The sequence below is a fragment of the Oenanthe melanoleuca genome, chromosome 1, assembly GCF_029582105.1.
Source record: "Oenanthe melanoleuca isolate GR-GAL-2019-014 chromosome 1, OMel1.0, whole genome shotgun sequence".
NCBI classification, from domain to species: Eukaryota; Metazoa; Chordata; class Aves; order Passeriformes; family Muscicapidae; genus Oenanthe; species Oenanthe melanoleuca.
This window is the reverse complement of record NC_079333.1, coordinates 72,358,022-72,379,728: the sequence shown is the minus strand read 5'-3', so window position 1 is coordinate 72,379,728 and position 21,707 is coordinate 72,358,022. Positions and strand designations below refer to the sequence as shown.

Below are 21,707 nucleotides of genomic sequence, written 5' to 3'. Positions count from 1 at the left end.
GAACGTTTGCCTTGCTTTTTTTATTTTGTTTTACTCCTAATTTGTTCATTAGCTCCATTCCATTGAAGCTGTATGTCTATGTCATTCCCACAGCTATTTTATAGTTAATCTGACAAAATTCTCAAAATAGGTTATCTGATTTATTATTTGTGATGTTTAAGAATAAGTTTTGATCCTAAAGTTGCCTTTATTTTACCATGTAAATAAATGTATATAAATTACATTGCCTAGGTTGGTATTTCAACCTCTAAAACACCATATTTTTATAAATATTAAGTTGTTTTATAGTCTTAATTCTTAATATGCAGATAAAAGTACACTAATTTTGTTGTTTCAATTTTTTGTATGTATATTATAACCAATAGGCTTAATTAAGGTTTGTCAACAGATTATCTGTGATGAAAAAATATAATGTTGCATTCAATATTTAGTGCTTGTTAAATGACAGTCAATGCTTTACATTACAAATACAGTTTATAAATTACTTTTTAATTCTTCTATTTTTGATTTACTCCTCCAGCATTCAAAAGAAATAGAAAGAAAACTGTGTTGGCATCTCATTACTGGAAACTTTTTAAATTGTGGGTTTAGTTACTCTTATGCATCTTAAATGCTTTTGAGATGCAACTGAAATACTGCTAAGAAACACACAAAACATTTTGTTAATGAAGCCTTAAACAGTTGTTAGCTATTTTGTGTCAAGGCCCTCATAACTAAATTAGTGAATTTATTTTATAAGTTATTATTACATGCCTAAAAAAGCTCAAATAATGTCATATGTTAAGTTTTGGGGAAATAAGTTTCATAAAAATAATTGGATAAATTTAATAATGCATATTCATATCTCTAAAAGTGTGTTTTCACTCGAAGGGATTACTTTTAAAAAGACATAAGATAGCCTTCATTTCTGTCCTTGCTATTTCATTACAGAAGTTCTGCTTTTATGAGCAAATTAATTTTTTCTAATTATGATTTCTCCTAAATTACCATAGTATTTCATAATTACACTTATGTGTAATGTGATTTCATCTATCTCATGCATCATTAATAAAAAAAAATCAAAAGTGGAATTTGTTATATAGCCTGTCATTTATAGGAAGCAGTTGAATTTTGGGAAAGAAGCATTATCATGATATTCTGCATCCTGGGAGCCAACATATTGTTGTCTTGGGTCAGTTTGGCCTGATAGACTGAGTAGGAAATCCCAACAGCATCCTCAAAGCTATTTTCTGGGACTCCAAGGCACTTTCTTTTCCTTCAGACACCAAAAAATGTAGTAATCCTATATTCTCTCACATTATGCATCCTTTCCTATTATTTCTATCCATTCTGCTTAATTTGACAAGTCTTAGAAGTTGATTGTGTTCATAGAATTAAACAAATAAAGAGTGTAATTAGAACTTAACATATTTTACTTAAGAGAGCTTTTTTCCTTAAATTTAGAGTTTCTAAATTTCTATATAGTGTATTCCTTAACAGAGGATGTATAATGAAAAATAGCATGGATATTTCCATTGTGGTTATTCTTTGTGATTGATAATTAACTGTAATCACATAAGTGTAAAAACCTGATCCTGCATAGTTACTATGAAGTTTAATTAATTTTATAATCAATAGTATTGATGTATACAAGGATTGGTTTCATATGCAATATTGTGCATTCATTTAAAAATTAGTTTATTCTTACTTACAAACAGAGCATTATTGGGATATTCTACACTTAACTTTTTTTTCCTCTGTCTAAGATACTAGGTCCTTTAGATGAAAATGAATTCCATACAGAAGACTTTAATTTGTTGGAAAAGATAACATACAGTACCTCATCAGAGAAGATTAAAGCTCTTGTCAAAGAGATGGGAAACACTAGCAAAAGGTAAAATTCTCTTGCCTCATAACGTGTGCAGCTCTGCTGAATTACTCCAAATACTTGCCCTACTTTCACTGTCATTACAACCAAGATTACAGCTAACAGTAAATGATTCCTTCTAGGTTTTGTTTACATAAAAGTAATTGTAAAGAGTAATAATAAGCTTGATAAAATACAGTGCATCTTAAGCCAAATCTGAGAATTAATATTTGAAGTCATTGTCTTTGGGAACTGTTAGTAAGGGAGCCTGCAGAGGCATGGGCAGATGCTGTGACACCATAGTATACAATGTTTACACATCTGTTCACTGAAGCAGTATAAAGATGAGATGAGTTCAGGCCATCTTCTAGTCTAAGGATACAGCTTGTATACAAAGAAGAAAGCAGCATTATATTCTTCTTACAGTATCTGTCGACTTTCTGAGTATCATTTCTGTTATCTAGAAGGACTGGCACAACTGAAAGAATCATTACCAGAAGAACAAAATCAACAAGAGGTAGAACTCAAGGAGATAAGCAGCGAGAGGCAAAACTTATTTAGACAAATATTGCAACTTAACAGCACTGAAATAGAACTAAGATTTCTAAGGAAACTTCAGTTGGAAATACCAATAGAAAAGATTTAAGTATGTGGTCAAATAAACTTGAAATTTGGCCATTTATGTCTGTTCCTTGATGTTGTCATAAATGGGAAAATACTTTTAAAAATTTAAAAGGAATAAAGGGTTCTAAATGTCAGCAGATTTTAACATCATATACTCGCTTCTCTTGATTCTGAATCAGGACTCTTTGGCAAATTTGTGGCTAGTAAAAACTTGTCCTTAATTTGGGCTTAATTTGTCATATGGACAAAATGTCACATTTTCATCAAATTGCACAGATTTGAACACCCAACACCCAATTGAGAAAAACAATTGTTGTATGGCTCAATGATAACTCTGTGAATTCTGCATCTCTTCAAATTAAGAAGTGTACATTTCACAAGGCTTCTCTAAGGCTGTACTGGTTCTTGGGCACTGTCGTGCTAAAGGTTTAACTCCAAGCTACAAGTCCCAAGGTGTTAATCACCTTAGAGTCCAGGTCTGGGATGTGGCCTTCCTAAATATCCTTTATTAAAATGTTAATGTTTTACCTCTTTTCTAATGAAAACTAAACTATATGTGCCTTATCTAATACAGTGGAAGTGATTTGATTATGAAAATAGATGCCCTGCTGTCATCTTTGCCTAAAACAGACATGAGACAAGATGTTGAATTACTCAAAGAACAGCACAGGTCAGTTTTGTCATGGTAATGCACTTAGAGTATTTTTTATTAACATTTGAATGTACTGATGATTACATAGAGTCTTTGGGAAGTTGAGTAAGCATTCTGATTTTAAAACTGTTGTATGAACAGCCTGCTCATCTGCCATAGCATAATACATCTTTACCTTTTTCTTGATAAATTCAGTAGTAATACCTATTGATTTCCCAACCATCCTTTCCTGAAAAAAGAGCAGATGGGTACGTGTTTTAAAAGGACATATGATAATACAAAAACTGTGATCAAATGACAAATTTTTATAAAAGATTTTGTCCTGCTGTTTTCAAATCTCTGTTTTTGTTGTTAAAGGTGCTCCAGTGTGTGTGCTGATGGGCTGTCCCTGTTGGTGAAGGCAGGAGTGGTAGCCTTTTCTAAGAGGCTGACACATTTGTCAAAGTTACTCTAGTAACAGTCAGTACTGTGCTGCTACCATATGTTTTGTGGAAAACAAATTCTGATAGTCCCTTTTCTGTATTTACAGAGTTTTTTTCCTTTTTTAAAATTAAGTTTACTGACATTTTGTTCCTGTAAATCCAGAGTACTTTAACTACAGGCTGCTTGACTTAGCCTAATCAAGTCTATCAGATGGAATTATTTTCTGGAATGTATAAATCTAGTCCAGCCTATTAAGTTTTACACTTCTCAGATGTCATTTTTCTCCTTTTTCTTTTTTAAAAAATCGTGTCACCACCGTTATTTGTCTGATCCAATGATTCCAGGTCTCTACAAAGGGAACTGTAGACAAGTGACAAAAAGGCCCTTTTTAAAGTCTTATTGTGTTTTGTTTCATTAATTTTGTTGTGGAGAATGTATTGAATCAATAACCAGTATAGAAGTATGTAGATTAATGCTATATTTTTTTATTCCTGTTCACATTTAGCTTTTCTAATTGTATCACAGGGAACAGTCATGATGATTGCTTGAAATGAAGGAAATATTTTCTTGAGCATGAAGTGCCTCTGATATTACAAATTCATGTCTAAAGTTTGTCATTTCCACGGGTTCATTTTAGAGTTTTCATGTCACTTGTTTTTAATACTTTTTTAACAGTGTAGTTAAAGTGGAACCCCAAGAGAATGACCCATTCTATGATGTTATTGCTATTGTGGATCCATTGACAAGAGAAGCACAGAAGATGTCCCATTTATTGATTGTAAGATGGTGGTCATTTCTTTTAATTTGCATATTTGTAGTTCAGATGTTGCTAAACTTGGTCTAATTTCTACATAGAGTATAGCAAAGGGTAAACAAGATTTGGCTGCTTTTTCTTTTCTTTTAAAATGTGTGTTTAGTTGTTTTAATTTGTAAACAAAGTTGAGGATGACCTAGTTCATCATTATGAATATGTCACTTGAAAGTAAGATTTAGATACCCCATGTTCCATTCCTCTTAAAGTGAGTCTGTAAGTGCTCTCTACAGTCAATAGAAAGAAAGGAAGGAGATTGTGCACATAATTTTTTGCTTCTCAAAATCACAGGAGGTATGTGTTTCTTTCCGTTAAACCAGATCACCTTAGTTTTCCAAGGCATCTAAATGAGATTGTCTAAATCTGACCTGTAATATCATCATAAGAAGATTGAACTATAAATCTTTCAGCTCTTGGAGGGATATTTCTCAGTTGATTAGTGCTCCCAAGTATATCTAGATATGCTTCCACTGTGTCTAGCTATTGATCTTCTAAAGAGAAACTGTCCTAAAAACACAGCTGCTAAAATTATTTTCTTCTTTCACCTACTGCAGAATATCACCATGTCTCAAGTTCCTTTATAGTTTCCCATAAAAATGTAAATTTTGTCTTCACTTTATAGTCTGTTACAATTCTGAAGCCTCCAACTTGAATTTTGCTGCACCCTATTTTATCTTTTTTTTTTTTTTCCTGCAGTAATTATGCAAGTTTCATAAATTCTTATGTTGCTTTCTCCCCTTCCATTTTCATACATTTTTATATCAAATGTTGAAGCATCTACTCACTGTTCACATAGTGGAGCAAAGTAAAACATTTTTTAAAATTCATGAAAAATTTTGCTATTTCAAGATTCTTGAATACTAGCTTTTTTTAAACCCTTCTCAGTTAAAATGAAAGCTTGGTGTTACCAAAAGAAAATACTTTCATGTTGAAATGGACTGAATTGGACTCCATTTAGCCAGAAGTTCATACTATGAGTGTAAATCACATCAAGGATCTTGTATCTCAGAGCAGAAACCTCCATTCCTCTGAGCTCAACAGGCTCCCTCATGCATGCCTGGGCAAATGACTCCCATGGTGTCCCATCTGTTCAGCTATTGCAGATCCTGCTTGATTCATAGGAGCTCAGTTTTATTCAAGAAGTCAACTCTTAGGAGAGAATAGTGAAATGCTGTTGAAAGTAAACAAACCAGAAATATTTTAGTGTAGATCAAAAATTTTAATAATATCTTTTAAGAAATGAAAAATAGCTTGAAAATTTTTGTATATATTTAAAATTATTATTATTATTTTTACCTGGAAAGCCACCATCTCCTGCTGTAGAAACAAAGCAGACATACAAATGCAGCAAGCCCCAAACTCAAAGTTCTTAAATTAATGCCTTTCTGATAAGCTTACTATGTATAGGGGATTTAAATACTATAAACTTGAATCACTGGAATATATTTATATTTAAAGACTCTTTCTTTCAGTTACATAATTGGATTAGAGGCAAGTATATTGGATTGGTAACTATTCATGGTGAAAAATTTACAGAGTAACTACTGTGGCAAAACACATGATTCTTGCCCCATTCTGCATTGAATATGTCCATAAAATGATTGAGTTTTTTCACCATGGTGAAACTGCTCTATTATATTACTTTCTGTCACTTAGCAGTCACTTCAAATAAATCTTTTCGTATTATTTATTAAAAATACAAACCAAAAGGTGCTCATAATAAGTGGGATTGAAATTGAGAGAGATATAAATAGCTAGTGGTAGGCCGTAATCTAAACTTTACTGCTTGGTCTGAGAGACTGGCAATTAAGGGCAGAGGAGGGTATCAATCAGAGCACGAATGAGAGCTCAGTCAAAGCTGCTGTCTGTTTTTAAAATATGTATTGGATTGTATCATAAGAATTGCTCTAATCCTCTCCAGAATGAGGCAGGTAGCATCTTCCATATAATCTGTGTTTTCCTTTTTTTCAAGAAGTTTTGTTACACACATCAGCATCACGTATTTCCAGACAAGGCAGTCACTGCCTACTGTACATATTTAAATGCCAGCCATAACTTTACCATGGTTGGGCCACATAAGTTCTCAGCAGAATATATGGAAGAGCTAACTAGTCCTGAAGTTATGAAGGTGATCTCTAAGGTGATGGAAGAAAAGTAGAAATTCCTTTGGCTAAAATGGAGGGCAAAATTGAAAAGTTGTGGATTTTTTTCCTCATGGTTCACCAAAAGCAGGAAGAAAAATTATTCTACATATCATCATCTACCTTTTTTTTTCTTGTTCCAGTAAATATCCAGTAATTCAAAAATATGGAGAAAAAAATCAAACATTTTATTTTTTTTTTTTTTCTGTCAGTTGTCTTTTGCCTTTTTTTCCTTTGTTCATTGGGTCTTCATAGAGGACTATTTATTCCATCCCTAAAGTGAAAGGATCCCTGAAGGAGCCCCTTTTGATAATCTAGTCTGATTTCCTATATAACACAGGTCACAGGACTCCTTCACAATTATTATTTGAAGTAGAAATAATTTTTTAATCAATTCCTAATTTAAATATTACCAAGCAGTTGAGTACAGATTAGAGCTCCTACTGAGCTTTTCCAGTAGCTAATTAACCTCACTGTTAAACTCAGACTTGGAATTATATATTTTTGTTTAGATGCATGCTGTAAGCCTTGATGTTCTCATCACTTTGCCAGTTCTGTTGAAGAGTCTATTATAAGTTTGTTTTCAGTGCAGATGCTTTGTATTATCCTGAAGTTCACAAACAATTCCAAGTGACTGGTTGAATAATAATGGTTTACCGAGTTAATGTTCTTCAGATGAGTTGTAGTAACTCAAGTAAGTGTCTTGCAAATGACTTTTTATTGTGCACATGCACAATAAAACTAGCTCTTGAACAATTTTCAGGCCTTCTGAAATATTTCAACCATGTTTTGCAGTGTTCCCTAAGCTAAATTTCTATGCTCTTTGAATTTTCTTATTTAAAATAAACAGACTGAACTCTTCAAGTATCCTATAAAAGAGTCTTATTAATTTTGTCACCTTTTTCATGTGTTGATTCAAATGCCCTGGTTTCTGGTGTCCTCAGAAGCCCTAAAATAATAGAACCAAGTTCAGTATTTCTGAAGTTGTGTTGTTGAAAAACACAGAGATAATTAATTCTTGTCTTATTTGTCATTTCCTATTTAAAATCCTTTAAAATGATAATTAAGAAGGGCTTTTTTTGGCTACTGTACTAAATTTCATGGTCAGCTGGTGAATTTGGATGATGCATCAGCCTTCTGCAAGATAATTTCATTCTACACACAAAAGCCTATCCATGCAGATTGCTGAAGAATCATTCTTGCTAATGGATGAGGAGTTTGTTTTGTTTGAAGGTAAAGTCCATACAGGCTTTTATAATTATCTTTATTCTTAATGGTAGATAGATATTTGAGTCATTTTGACCTCTGTTTTGATTTTGGTGGTCTTAAACTTATGTTAAGTAATGCTTTCCCTTCTCATGCTTCCAGTGTTCTTTGGTTCTCATTTCCTGCTTCTTCACATGTTCACACAAATCTGCTATTCTCTAGTCTTTATTTTTTTATTCAGTAGTTTTTCAGTGATGATATTCAGGTGACACAAAAGATGAGAGTAGGAAACTAGGAATAGAACAGGTCCCTAGAGCTAAGTAAAGTTACAGCATTGTAGTAAAGAATGTGTGCAAGCCATGGGTTGAACTGAGGAAAGAAAAATTACAATGGTAATAAAAGAGAGATTTAATGATGAGTATTGTCTTGCTTTGTTCCCAATTTATTTTCTATTGTAGTAATTTTAGATATTAGCCTTACTAGTATTGGTTTTGTAACTTAGTTTTTATATCTTATTGGCACTTCTAATATCCATAAATGTAGGCACAGCTGCTTTATGCTTTCAGATAAGCACTTTGTGTCAGAAACCACAGAAATGAAGGTAACTTGATAAAGGTTTTTATGAGTGCTTTAAAGAAATTAATAACTTTGTTAGCTTTAAGCAAAACAGATTGCTCACAAAAATGAGAAAAAAATTCTGTTCTGATATTGTGGTTCCTCTATAACAGCATCCAGAACATTACTATTTTAGAAATGAACAGATAAAGAAACCTAGAGAAAAAAAATATAAATATATTATCTTACCAAAATGTTTTGAAGTTACTTGAATGGTTTAATATATTGTTAATCTATTGTCAACATTTAAAGTTATTAAATAATTGAGTATTAAAATAGTTCTCTGAAATTTGCTATGTTCAATAATTTTCTGTATACAACTATTTTAATAAGAGTGAAAGTAATTATTTCAAGACTGGTTGTTAAATGAAAGGCATGTACTGTACTTAGAGAACTTCAAGTGTTTTAAAGTCACAATGTAACAAGGGTGATAATATCATTTACTCAAGTGTTGGAAAATGTGGATAGTTGCTCTTGAGAAAACTGCATGAGTAGAAGACATTAATATCAAGAATATAATGTGCTAAGTCATGCAGTTTTAGGCAAGGTCATATCTTTATTTAGAATATCTGACAATAACCTTTAATATGCAGATATATTTATATTTTTAAAAAGTTTTAGATTTCTCCTGAAACTTGAGAAATGACAGAGTGTCACAAGGGTAACTTTGGCTTTTTTTCAAAGTTTGGTGACTACCAAGAGCCATTTTTCACAGAGATTTTTTTCTGTAGGTACTCAAGGACATTATCAATATGAAACTCAGGTTATTTTTGAACTGCAGATCTAAGCTGTCTGAAGTGCCACTGAAGAGGTTAGTAGTTCATAGTTTTTCATGCTCATTTTGGAAAAACAGCCTTAATTGTGTATATTTTCTTTAAAAGTAAACATTGCTTTGTGTTTCTGAATTCTTTTTGTTGTCTCATTTTTCATTGAACATTCCTATGCAGTTTGCACCTGTTTAGAGAAAAGTTCTTGTTTCAAGGTGTCAAGCATGGCATCACAGGGACGTGATCTTGTCCATCAAATGCACCTCTCATTAAGAGGCCTTAAATGAATCAGTGGAGAGTCTTTTATGCCTGTGACAACTTGCAGAGGGGGATTATCTCTCTGAGTTGTTCCTTTCTTTACAGCCAGCTGTTTGTGTAATGAGTTTTACAGATTCAGTACTCCTAAGAATTCAAATTCATCTGAATAAATGTAAAGTCCGCATTTGTTATATTGAGATACTGTTAAATTTCATTGAGAAAATAATAGCCTGAATATATCTACTATAAGCTGAAGTTTCTTTTATCTGTGTGTAAAAATCAGGGTTCACTAATTCAGTGATAGACATTTACACTGAAATTAATTCCCTCCAAGAGGATTTCTTTCCCTCTAAGAGAAATGTTTAAGCACAGCCATCTCCTCGGCAGGTATTTTTTCTACAGTCCTAACACCTATATTACTAATTACCTGTGAGAGAGGCTGGTGTTAGTGCTTGTCCTTTAGCCAGTGGGTTGGAGAATTAATCATTTGCCCACAAAACAGAAGTCCTTTGTTTTTATGTATTTTAAGAGGAATTACTCACATCTCTTATTCCATGAGAAGGTCTTAATTATGAGTCTTCTTGTTTGAACATTGTTATGGTTGCTTTTGAAGCTGGGCACTTTGCAGGTCTTGGTGTCTCGTTCTTTGCTTGTGCTTGGGAGAACTTTTACATGTGGAATAATTGGGGTAAGAGCTGGAGAGGAACAGAGAAATCCTACTTTTTCTCTGCTCTGTCTTTGCTGCTGCTAGTGACAGTAGCCATTCTCAAAGACCTTTTGTCCAATAGAGCGTAGTCCTGCTTAGTTCAGTGATTCTGAGAATTCAAGGCTGCTAACAGTCAAGATGCACCTCTTGGGTATTTACTTTCATAGTTTTTAGAGTGTTAATGGAAAATAGGCATGTCCACAGCAAAATTACCAAAAGTGGATAGATCTGTGTTCATATACCAGCAAATTTGAGATACTGTAGGTATTGTATGATAACATTCCAAAATAATAGGAAGCTACTTTGCCTTCAAATTTCATTATACTTGGTAAATGTTCACTGTATTTGAAAGTATTTTAGAAGAGCTTCGTGTTTGAACTTGATATTTCAGTAAAAGTTGGGGTTTTGTCACACTTCTTTTTCAACAGCTTCTATCGTTTTGTTCTGGAGCCAGAAATAACTTACGGAATCAACAAGCACCTTCCTTCTGAACCTGTAGCAAAATTCCTAGAATTGCCAGAATCACCGCTTTTGACCCTAAACATGATCACTCCTGAAAGCTGGTTGGTTGAAGCAGTAAACAGTTCCTGTGACCTTGATAACATTCATTTGCAGGAAGTAAGTAATATTTTGCAAACACTGTAAAACTTATGTTGGCCCTTCTACTTCAAGAGGGACATGGAAATCTTGCGAGATTTGTCTTGTGTCTGTTCTCCAGAAATACTTTCTTTGGTAATTAATTATTTAGTCAATATTTTACCATTTATTTTGTCATAATCTTTTCTTCATTTTCTCTCTAAAAAAGCACAACAGAACACTAGTCTTAAAGGAAAGCAGTGGAACAGAAAAATATCAGAATGCAAAGTACAAGTTAAAGCAATTTACCTGCTATTGAGCTTTGTGTTTAGAGGAATACTACATTTAAGATAAAAGTAAAGCAATTAAAAGATTCTTTGTGTTTTCTAGTTCTTGTAACCTAGGTAAATCTTCATATAAACTGGAATATATGACTGTTTATTAATGTAGTTCAAAATGTATTTCACCCTCTTTTAGTTCGCAATTCTTTCAATTACTATTTAATTCTATTTTAATCCCCCATCTTCAAAGTCATTAAATTTGAGTCAATAGGTTTATGCAGAATATTGGGGGTGTTTGATTGACCAAAGCTGTGTATTTGGAAAGTGTGTTGTGAAAGTAAAATTGGAATTTACCTTACCAAGGCAGAGATGCCTCAATTCCCTCAACAGTCAGAGGAGAGAAGGTCCCTCCAAAGAGTGATCCTTCGTCTTTGTCTTGGATACCTGTTTTATAATTGAGTGAAGTTCCTTCTGGATGGACTTTTCTTGGGTTTTTTTTGACTGTGGGAGTTATCTTGAGGTAAATCCCACACAACATGTTTATGACTGTAATATTTTGGTTTTCCCACATAGTTAAGTGACATAATTTATTGATGAAGCATTCCTTCCTTAGATAAAAGGTGCCGTTTTAGCAGAGTATGAATTGGAATATATATTGCTTGAAGGACATTGCTTTGATGTGACAACTGGACAACCTCCTCGAGGGTTACAGTTCACTCTGGGCACAAAGAATAATCCTGTCATGGTCGATACTATTGTGATGGCCAACCTGGTAAGTACTTAGTACAGGAATTGTCATTACAATTGCACACTTCTTGTGAGAATTCTTCATGAGTATCTTGTTCTTTAAATCCATTTCTCTGTGTTGCAAGTTTAGTAACAGGCACATCCTGGAGCTGAGCTCATCTCCAGTTTGCTGAGCTTTCCCCCCTGCTCCTCTCCTGTGATGCAGTATAGGTTTAAATATAGCTAAATTTTATACTCTTGCCTGAAGTGTCTAAACTGGCAGCCTAATTGCCTCTAGTAGGTGGTAGGAGGCAGTTATATTCAGGTTGAGATTCCCTGACAAATGTAAGGTATGATTCACATTCTGCTTAAAATAACCCTTTTTGTTACACAATGATCCAGGCTAAAGAAGGCTCCTATTTTAGATGCTTCAGGTAAGTGCTTAGAGCCTTGGTGGGACATAATCACACCTGAGAATTCCCTTATCATGCAAAGTAATTATTTTTCATGTTGGCAGTCTGTAGAGCAGAAGACCATGTGACTTTTGAAGTGAAAGATTTTTTTTTTTTTCTATTGGCTAAGGGAATTTGATAGGGAAGGATTTTGATGAACAAGACCTTTTACCTAGCTGCTCTTATCTAGTTTCTGTAAAAACTGTATCATAAAGAATGAAATGTTTAATAAATTGTGAATCTTTGATTTTTGCATAAGTATTAAATATGGTCTCAACAGTGGATGATGTTTGGCATGATGAAACTTCTAACAATTCTTCCCATTTCAAAGCTTGCTCTCTGTGACTTTAACATAGCAATAGCTGTTTACAGTGTTCCTAAAATGAGAAGCAATTGTGTTGACTTGTAAAGTTGTTCCAGACAAAGATTTTGAGTTTCAAAGAAGCTCTTCAATTTAGGGTCTGTTGAGTAATTTATTTTTTTGCTGCTCTTTTGATGACTTCCTGTCATCGGTGGAGTTTTTGTATACAACTCAAATTCATCTAGAAAGAAATGGAGCACTGAGAGACATTAAAATGGACATACAGGAAAGGTGATAGTTGGTTGCATCACACTTCTATCAGGGCTAGTATAAATGCTGAATAGTTGATTTTTATATGTGAAGATGGTTGAGTCTGAAATGCAACCAGAACAAGTGCCTGTCTTTTTGTTACTTAGGGGTATTTTCAGCTGAAAGCAAATCCAGGCGCTTGGACACTGAGATTGCGTAAAGGAAGGTCTGAGGAGATTTATCAGGTTTTTTCGTAAGTATGAATCCATCCTTTGGAAACAAAAATGAATTTGAAAGTGCAACATATTTTGATCATAAAAGATCTGACAACACTGAAGGAAAATGAGCAAAGATAGCCTTAAAAAAAGTATGAGATGCAAATTATGATTTAAAGTTTGTAAGGGATATCTTATTTCCTTGTATTGTTGGTTGTTGTTTGATGGCTTTATGTGTTTTTTGAAGGCATTTCAATATGTTAATAGATAATAAACCTAAGCTGCTCAGCTAGACTGGATGCTAGCAGTGTCTTTTACTATACAGTTACAGTTAGACAGCTACCAGATACTTGCCCTGTTAATTCCATGCATGCTTAGCATTATCACACAATGGCTTGTACCAAATTCTATAGAAATGTCACTCATGGTTTTGTTGATTAATATTTTGTTATTCCCAACATACTTAACATGTAATTTCAAGATTATTTCCAATGGAGCATTGCTCTCCAGAACTATCTGGATCAGCCTAAGTCATCTAAGGATCACTGTAGTTATACCTCCTCCACCTTAGGATATCAAAGCACCCTTCATTTTGAGACCCTGGCTGCATGTTGACTGCACCCCATTTCCCTCTCTTGGCAGAAACCTCTGTCCATAGAAAGAAAGTTGTATTCCTGTGATTGGCATTTAGGTGACATCTCTATGGCTTCTAGATCTGTAATTTGCATGGTTGACTTTCATGTGCTCACATTCATTCTAACTATTCCTTAAGAGAATCACCTTTTCTCCATGTTTTATGGAAAACTATAGACCTGTAGCATATGAGAGCTTTCTTTTGAAGCTTTAGATTTAATCTCTTCTAGAGGAGCAATATTGTTTATTTAATTTCAGTTTCAGTTCTTCCTTTTTTTTCCTTTTTCCTGTTATCTCTCTTCCCCCTCAAAGTAATTATGTGGCTTGAAATAGGTCTACTTCTTATAAAATATTTATTAATACTTGAAGCCCAGGAATACATAGTTCCATATGTTGTTAATCATCAGCTACTATTAAAAAACAAAAAACTTGATGAACCTCTTTGTAGTTTTGAACATTTAGCTAATATCAGTGTTAGAGGAAGAAATGTTAATGGGATGTTAGATTAATTCTATTTGTTTGCAATTTTCACTTTATTTTTTTCCAGAAATCACTTACAATCTATTGAAAAAGCAGAAAAACATAGTTCTTACCCTTAGAGGTCCACCTAATCTCCACCAACTGTATCTGTACCATTTGTCTAATTTAGCATTTAATTATTAAGAAATATAAAGTGATTTATATAAGATAGCTTGGTTTAAAAGAATAATGTAATGAGGTGTAGTTGAGTTAAATAATGAAACAAAACTACATTCTAGCCTGGATCAAAGGAAATTTAAATGATCTACAGGGGTTTTGCCCATTTTCCCTCTGTAACACAAATGGGCTTAATTGAACTCAGCTAAGTTACTAAAAACTAATACCTCATGAGTAATCTAAACAATGGAATTTATTTCATCTTATTATTCCAATTGTAGACTTAAAGTACAACAGAAAAAGTGTGTTTATGGGCTGCACCAGGATCCTTGATATTTCTTTTACAGTATTAATAGTATGAAGTTGCTATCAGAACTCAGGCAACTGTTTGGTGGGATGGAATTTTGCCAAGATTTAATGCAGTTTATTCTCCATCCATATATATTAGTCATACCCTCTACTGTTGAAGTGTGAGGCAAACCTGTTTTCTTTGAGGCACAGGCCTGTACATTATAAAAGGAGTTTTAGAATGTTCTATATCTCAGTATTTATCCGTCTTGCTTCTCTCACAGTTGGAAATAATTTATTCTTACTATATGTAAATGCACAACATTTGAAATAAGCTGCCTCTTTCTTCTTGAGACTGCTTCTAACAAGGATCATTATTTTGATACAGTCATGCTTGTAAATCAATTTGTTATTAATAAATTACTATGAATATTAGGAAAATAAAAATTGTTATACTCTGAGCACTGCTTATTATTGAGACTTTGATATTGATAGTAAAATAAGTAGGTTTTGCAAGATAAGATTGCAGAAAATGATTTATAGCTAAAGATATATATAAAATCCTGATGAATATTTTACTTTTTAAAAAGACAGGTAGATATAATTTATTATGTTTTGATGTCATGTAGACTGCTTGGCTGTATGGTTATATATTTTATAGTTTGGGCAAGGAGTTGTATGTTTCTTGGGCTTGAGGTTTTAAAGGATCTCCATTTGTTGAACCCTAATTCTTTTATTCCCCCTATGGAAAATTATAATTTTTATTATAGTGGTACATATTTGTATTAAAAGCATCTAAGTCTTTTGAAACATGTTCAGTTGTGACATAAATAGTCTGCTAGACATGTTTAGCTTTTTACAATTACATAACAATAAGGCAGCTGTTATTATGTATTTCATAGTGCTGTCAGTATGCAAGATGTTTTGCTTGGGTTTAACAAGGTTGTTCATAGTAGGACAGAAATTCATCAAACTGAGTTCTGTGCAGAATAGAACAGTTGGCACTCAGTGAAGATGGAGCCCACAGGGAGGCATCCATGAAAGAGATTTAGGGAGACAAAGCAATGTTGTTGAATTTACATCCAAACCAAGCACTCTGAGGATATTGCAAAGACTTTGAAAAATCCTCTTTATCAGCAGAATCCTCCATATCTACCTACAAAATTCATAGCATAGGGATTTTGAGGTAACTGAGCAAAAAACAGAAAATTTTGATTATGTGAACACTAGGGCAAAAATGGGAACATTGGGCCAGCTGCTGCTATCAGCACTTTGTGTTTGGATCAAATTTTACTATTTTAGAACTTCTTAGTGACACTTGATTTAAAATGGAATTAAAATCAGCACTGTACATCCCTGTGATGAAAAGATTCCTGGCTGGGTGTGCATAAATATGACATTTTAAAAGTGTGAAAATAAAACTGCAATAGAGAGTAGAAAAATTCAGATAATTCTTAACATTGTTTTGTGCAAGGATAGGCCATCTCCGTGAGATTTAGTGATTATAGCACATTTTACAAAAAAGTGTATTAAATAGAAAATTCAGATGAGTGTGCAAAATGCTGCAGTGTTTAGGTAAGTGGTGTGATACACACTGAAACAAGATTTAAATATTTATATTTCTAGAGAAAGAATGAAGCTAAGGGGTAGCAAATCACTTGCTTAAACCCATTTTTCGTGTGGGTGGCTTTAGCAAGAGGAACCCACTTAATGCTGATAAAAGACAGAAGGGATTGAAGGGGAAATATACGGGCTAAGGAACTGTAAAAGCTAGAAAATTTGAAAATTATGTTGTTATAGTGTATCACAGTAACATTTTTCACTTTAGTTACTCAGTGGACTGTAATACAGTTTGGAGACACCTGAATGGCTTTAAACTGACGTTCAGTAGGCAGAGGTTCATGTAGTGCTTGTACAGCCTTGTCTTCAGGGTATAGTTTCTAAAGCCAGCCAGTTGATATTCACTGTCTCAGCACTGTGATGCATCTTTCCCTATGCTTTTTAAAGCAGATCTATTTTAAAAATACATTTAATGCCATCACACAATTTCTAAGATGTTTTCCATACTTAAAAAATAAATTGTTGTTTAATATTTGAATATAATTTATATAATACATAATAATGTTTAGCTCTAGGTTACTGCAGTTTTCCATTGATTAGTAAATTTCCTGTGAAAATTCAAATTAAAAAGTGATGGCAACAACTTTAGACAATGTCCATTGATGATTAAACTCAAAGTTTTTGGAGTTAAAATATAATTAGATGCAAGTGAAGTAATTTTTTTCTGTAAATATCAGCAATTCTAAATCTTATTCTCTGATTAAACCAAAGTAACAATGCATATTTTAATGAGACAGTTCATTTGCCCGGGCTTTTTCTCCTCGCAGCCATGAAGGAACAGATTCTGTAGCTGACCTGGCAGACGTTATTGTGGTATTAAACAACTTCAGAAGCAAAATTATCAAAGTTCAAGTATGTATGCAATGTTTCCTTATATGAAATATGCTTACGTGTCTCAGGCTATATTTAATTGAAATATGTATACTGAAATATATAATTTAGATTTTGTATAATTAAAGAGAAGGATGTGCAAATTAATGTAGTTAATTTGATCCAATCAGGTTATACTAATTGTGTGGGAGATTTGTTAAATAGCTGTTAAACATAGATAACATTTATCTCATCTAGCTCGAGGTGCCCAAGAGTGTTGTCTTGGTGACTTAAATTCCCTTTCTGCTTAGCAGGAGTGAGTCGAAAGGATTTCTCATCCCAGCTCATATATGGATTTTAAGAGAATGATCTCTTGAGACATCCATTTCTCTCCTGTGACTGAGGAGAGATTTTGCACAAAGTCCGGATTCCAGAGTGGAAATCAAAATTAGCTGTGTTGAATTTTACCCTAGGCAACCGAATTTGTGTCAACAAAATTACATTGCTTTCATTGTATTAAGATGTATCAAAACCAGTTAATGAACCACCACTTACATTGTGGAGAAAGATCCTCATAATTCTATATATATTTTCCACTATTTTGTAAATATTTTAAAACACCAGAGATGAGTCTCTCCCCCAGTCCTGTAAGTGAAAGTTTCCAGAACCCAAGAGAAAATGTGTAAGACTCTGGAGCACAATGAGCCTGTCTTTAAACCACAGAGAATGGGTAAAAGGGTGCCAAATTTTCCTATTTTGAGCCAGAATAGGAATATTACTATGTGAAAGGTGGTATGTTTAAGCCTATAACTAAATATGTAAGCTCTGCTGTTCAGTTGAACTCTATAATCACATCAGTGATCTGTAGGATGGGACTTCAGGAGTATTGGCTAAAAAGGCTCCTGATCTAGTGTCAACAGAAATCTGTGTTAGCTTGACAATATAAACATGTGAAATTAATATAATTAGAATCTAGCATGTTCACATATTCAGGGTGTAAGAAGCTATTTGATTTTCAAAAGCAGTTAGATTTCTTTTAATCAAGGAAATTGAGGTGGTAAATTAATTTAATCTTGAGTCTTTATAAGCATCTGGATAAGACAGCAAAAATTGTTTTTGAATGGGAGAGCTTATGTTTCAGTGACAAATTTGTCACTTTCTCCTTGTGAAGGGCTTATGAGAATGACAGTTCTCATTCAGGTAAGTTCCATTGTGAGGTGATACGCTTCTGCCAGCTAATGGCTGGATCACAAACTCATGAGGGAGGAAAATGAGATAAAATTCACCAAACTTGTAGTTATTGTTTTCATAAAGGTGTACAAGGGGGCTTGAAATGTACTGATTTATTAATGACCATACTTAGTGGCTCTAGCCACAGTTAGTACACCCTAGTTAGATATCATAATGCAAGTAGTAATTACTATCAGCTACCTTCCCAAGTTGCACAAAAGCATTTATTTTACTGACTAGGTACAGAAAAAGCCTGATAAAGTGAATGAAGAGCTTCTTACAGATGGAACAACAGGAAAAAAAGGAAATGTGGAATCAGTGGCAAGGTAATGCATCATTTGCTTCTAATTCAACTGTTCCAGAATGTGTTTATTTTTACTCATACCAAGTAAATTTTCTTAGTTGATAGTGATACAAATGTGTAAAAAGGCTCTCCAAGGGATTTAACATGAAAATAAAAGGGGGAAAGACAAGCTATAATGTCTTCTAAATCTCCTTTTTTTTATTCCCTTCTTAATCCCTCCTTTGCAGTTTCTCTTCATTTTCTCCTTTGGCTGTTTTTTTTCATTTTGCTGTGGCAGGGAATCAGTCTCAATGTGAAAATCACAGCTGGTTATGTGGTACTCAGATATGTCAAACCTAACATCAAAAAGCAGGCCAATGCTGCTTGTCTGCTCCTACACATAATTTGTGAAATCTCAAGAACTGTTTTTACCTTTTACTTTAAAATTTGAGTTCTGTAAGTAATTGTAATAAGCATCTCAAGCATTACATTTGGGGCTAATAACTTTGTAGTATTTTTAATTTGCTGTTTTGAACAAGACTCAAAAACAATTTTCTTCAGTTTTCAGTAGCTTGGGCAATGGCTGTCAGTCACAGACTGCTAAGAAAAGGCATAGCAGTTCCACTTTATCTACTAATCACTTGGCTCCAGTCAGTCCTGTACACACACGTCTGTTAGTAGATCAAGGACTGGCTTCTGTTCCAGCTTTAAAATCTCTCATGATAAGGCCTCCTGAGCCACAAATACCTACAGACCTAAGACTATATTGAGTCTCTGTTGATAGTTTTATGTTTATCACCCTTTATCCACGGATGATTTTACTGTTACAGTATAATAGAGTCATAGAATGTTAAGGGTTGGGAGCTCTCTTCAGGATCATCTTGTCTCAAACCCCCTGCCATGGGTAGGAACACCTACCACTAGAGCAGCTTGCCCTTGAACACTGCCAGGGATGGGGCAGCCACAGCCTCCCAGGCCAACTTGTTCCAATGTCTAATTACCTTCTCACTGAAGGATTCCTTCCTACTATCTAACCTAAATTTCCCATTTTTCAATTTGTATCCATATTGACTAGATTCAGAAACCCTCCCAGACTACTATGCTTTAACTCTCAAAAATTTCTTCCACACTGGACCCACATTGCTCCACAAAGGTGCCACCTCTGAAGAATGATGTTAGTTGAAGGAATTTTTCATTGACTTCAAGCTTCCGCTGTGTCAAAGGATGTATTTGCAGAGATCAAAATCTTAACTCCCTCTAAGAAGGTTACAAGGCCAGAGATCTCTCAATCTTCCAGGTCTTGCCTTTTAGCAGAGTGGCATTCATCATGCTCTGAGCTTGGCTGGGCCAGGGAAGCGCCTCACCCAGAGAAGTCTGTTTGCTCTTCCCAGGGATTCAAGGTTGTGGCTCAAGGGCATTATCTGAGACTGTCTGTCAGCCTCTTGCCATCTAGGATCTTGTCAAATACCCTTCCTTTTTGTTATCCCAGAGTGAAAGGAATATCCAGCAGCACATTGTTTACTACAGGAACCCATGTGTGCTCTAAAATGGGAGATGTGCACACCACTTTGCCCAAGCCCTTTCATACCTGAGCTGCCCTTCTCCAACTGACTGCTTTTCCCAGCAGCTTTGGGAGATTTCTGCTTTCTGTAAAGCTTTGCAGAATCAATATTTTCAAGATCCTTACATCAAACCCTGATTTTCTTTTTTCACATGTGATGGCTGCTTTATAAAGAGCTTGGCATTCTTTCAGTCCTGCTATCACTAAATATAAGACATGGGACAAAAAGTCAGGAAGAAAGGAGACAGACTGCTTGGACCTGTGAACTGCAGTCTTGTTTAGCCTGTGAGAGTTCAGTGCTGGTTGAGAGGTTGTCTGTCCAATTCTTTGAAGATGCTATACCATGCAGACAATGCCACTCCACTGATGTCTCTCTCTTTCACCATGCCTGAGTGAAAAGAACATGGGTTTCTCAAAAGATTATTCACACCACTTTAACACATTGCAGCCTCTTCGTTATTTCTGAGGTTTCAGCTTTGTATCAGTGGAGTGATCTGAATTCTTTTGAATACATTGGAGATCTGAGACTTTTCTCATTTGCTCTAAAGATTATGAGGATACCTATTTTTACACTTTCTAAGGGATACTTTTAAAAGGGATATAACCAGAAGAAAAAGTAATAGGAGTGACTCATGCGATCTAAGCGTGTGAGGAATGACTCACCTCACAAAAAAGACTATTGAGGTAAATTTCCAGCAGTATCAAATGGCTTGATAACAATTTGATAACTGTAACCAATCTGGCTCTGCAGTTCTGAGATCTGTGAAGCAGTGCCTGAGGGAGATTGCAGCCACTATCCCCTGCCTCTGTGTGCTGGAAGGCATGTGATTAAAAACCAGCCCTGGTAGACTTTGGTATTCAAAACAAGCAAAGAATGCTGTGCAGCAGAAACAGAAACCTCTGTACAACATACCTTGAATACGTAGGTTAGTTTATAGGGAGAGCAGTAAGAGTAATCTGAAGAATTATTCAACAAGTGTTCTGAAAAACACTGGGAAATCCTGTCACCACAGACCTCTGGAAGTTATTAGAGTATTCTGGGGAAGGCTGTAACTTCTCAGCCTTGTCATATGCTATTGGGATGGTGCTGGGCTAAATATGTGATTGGGCCTTGTGTCGCCATCTTTTTCTTATGCTCAGTCTTTATTTTAGAGAATATATTCAGTCTAACCACCTAAGGGGCTGTGCAGACTTCCTTCACTTCCAGAATATTCATTGCTTATTCTGCTGTAGAATGAATGTGAATGAAGCTTGGAAAAATAACTGTTTCTGATTTTAAAAATTACCAGTTCTCAAGATATCCTGGTATTGTGTATTTCTAATTTTTTTTTTTTTTTTTTTTTTTTTTTTTACTTTGATAAAACGTTAAATTCTTGTCAAATTTGGGTTCTGTTTGAATGAAAATATTGGAGATAGCCAATTGTTTTTGTAGTGACATTGTCTGTCCTGAGTGACTGGGTATGACTTTTTGCTCTCAAAAGATTGTGGTATCATAGGCATGTGCAGTGGAAGCAGAATCTAAGTGTATTTGTTTACTCCAGGATGTGTATTTCTTTTGTGTATTTTCTTATTTTTGATTCTTTATGAGCTTAATGATAATTTAGTAGGATTTTTTTTCTGCTGAGTGTCTACTTTATATAATTATTTATAATAATTCTTAGATTTTCAGAAGAAATTTCAACAGATGAGAAGGAAAAGAAAAGTGATATTCTTAACATTTTTTCTGTTGCTTCAGGCCATTTATATGAACGTTTTTTAAGGTAAGGAAAGGTAAAAGGGGAAACAAGAATTTCATAG

At 34.3% G+C, this 21,707-nt stretch overlaps 1 protein-coding gene across 3 annotated transcripts in view; it reads left to right on the top strand.

Annotated features, from left to right (window-relative positions):
* Positions 1–21,707, top strand: part of UGGT2 (UDP-glucose glycoprotein glucosyltransferase 2) — a 74,758-nt gene that overhangs the window by 44,298 nt on the left and 8,753 nt on the right. For all 3 annotated transcript variants that reach the window (XM_056496442.1, XM_056496434.1, XM_056496448.1), the window contains exons 23-32: positions 1,746–1,873; positions 3,045–3,140; positions 4,221–4,323; positions 9,050–9,129; positions 10,478–10,667; positions 11,520–11,678; positions 12,802–12,887; positions 16,794–16,878; positions 18,307–18,392; positions 21,572–21,670. In XM_056496442.1, the coding sequence (XP_056352417.1) occupies positions 1,746–1,873; positions 3,045–3,140; positions 4,221–4,323; positions 9,050–9,129; positions 10,478–10,667; positions 11,520–11,678; positions 12,802–12,887; positions 16,794–16,878; positions 18,307–18,392; positions 21,572–21,670 (1,112 nt within the window). The remainder of the gene's footprint in view (positions 1–1,745; positions 1,874–3,044; positions 3,141–4,220; positions 4,324–9,049; positions 9,130–10,477; positions 10,668–11,519; positions 11,679–12,801; positions 12,888–16,793; positions 16,879–18,306; positions 18,393–21,571; positions 21,671–21,707) is intronic.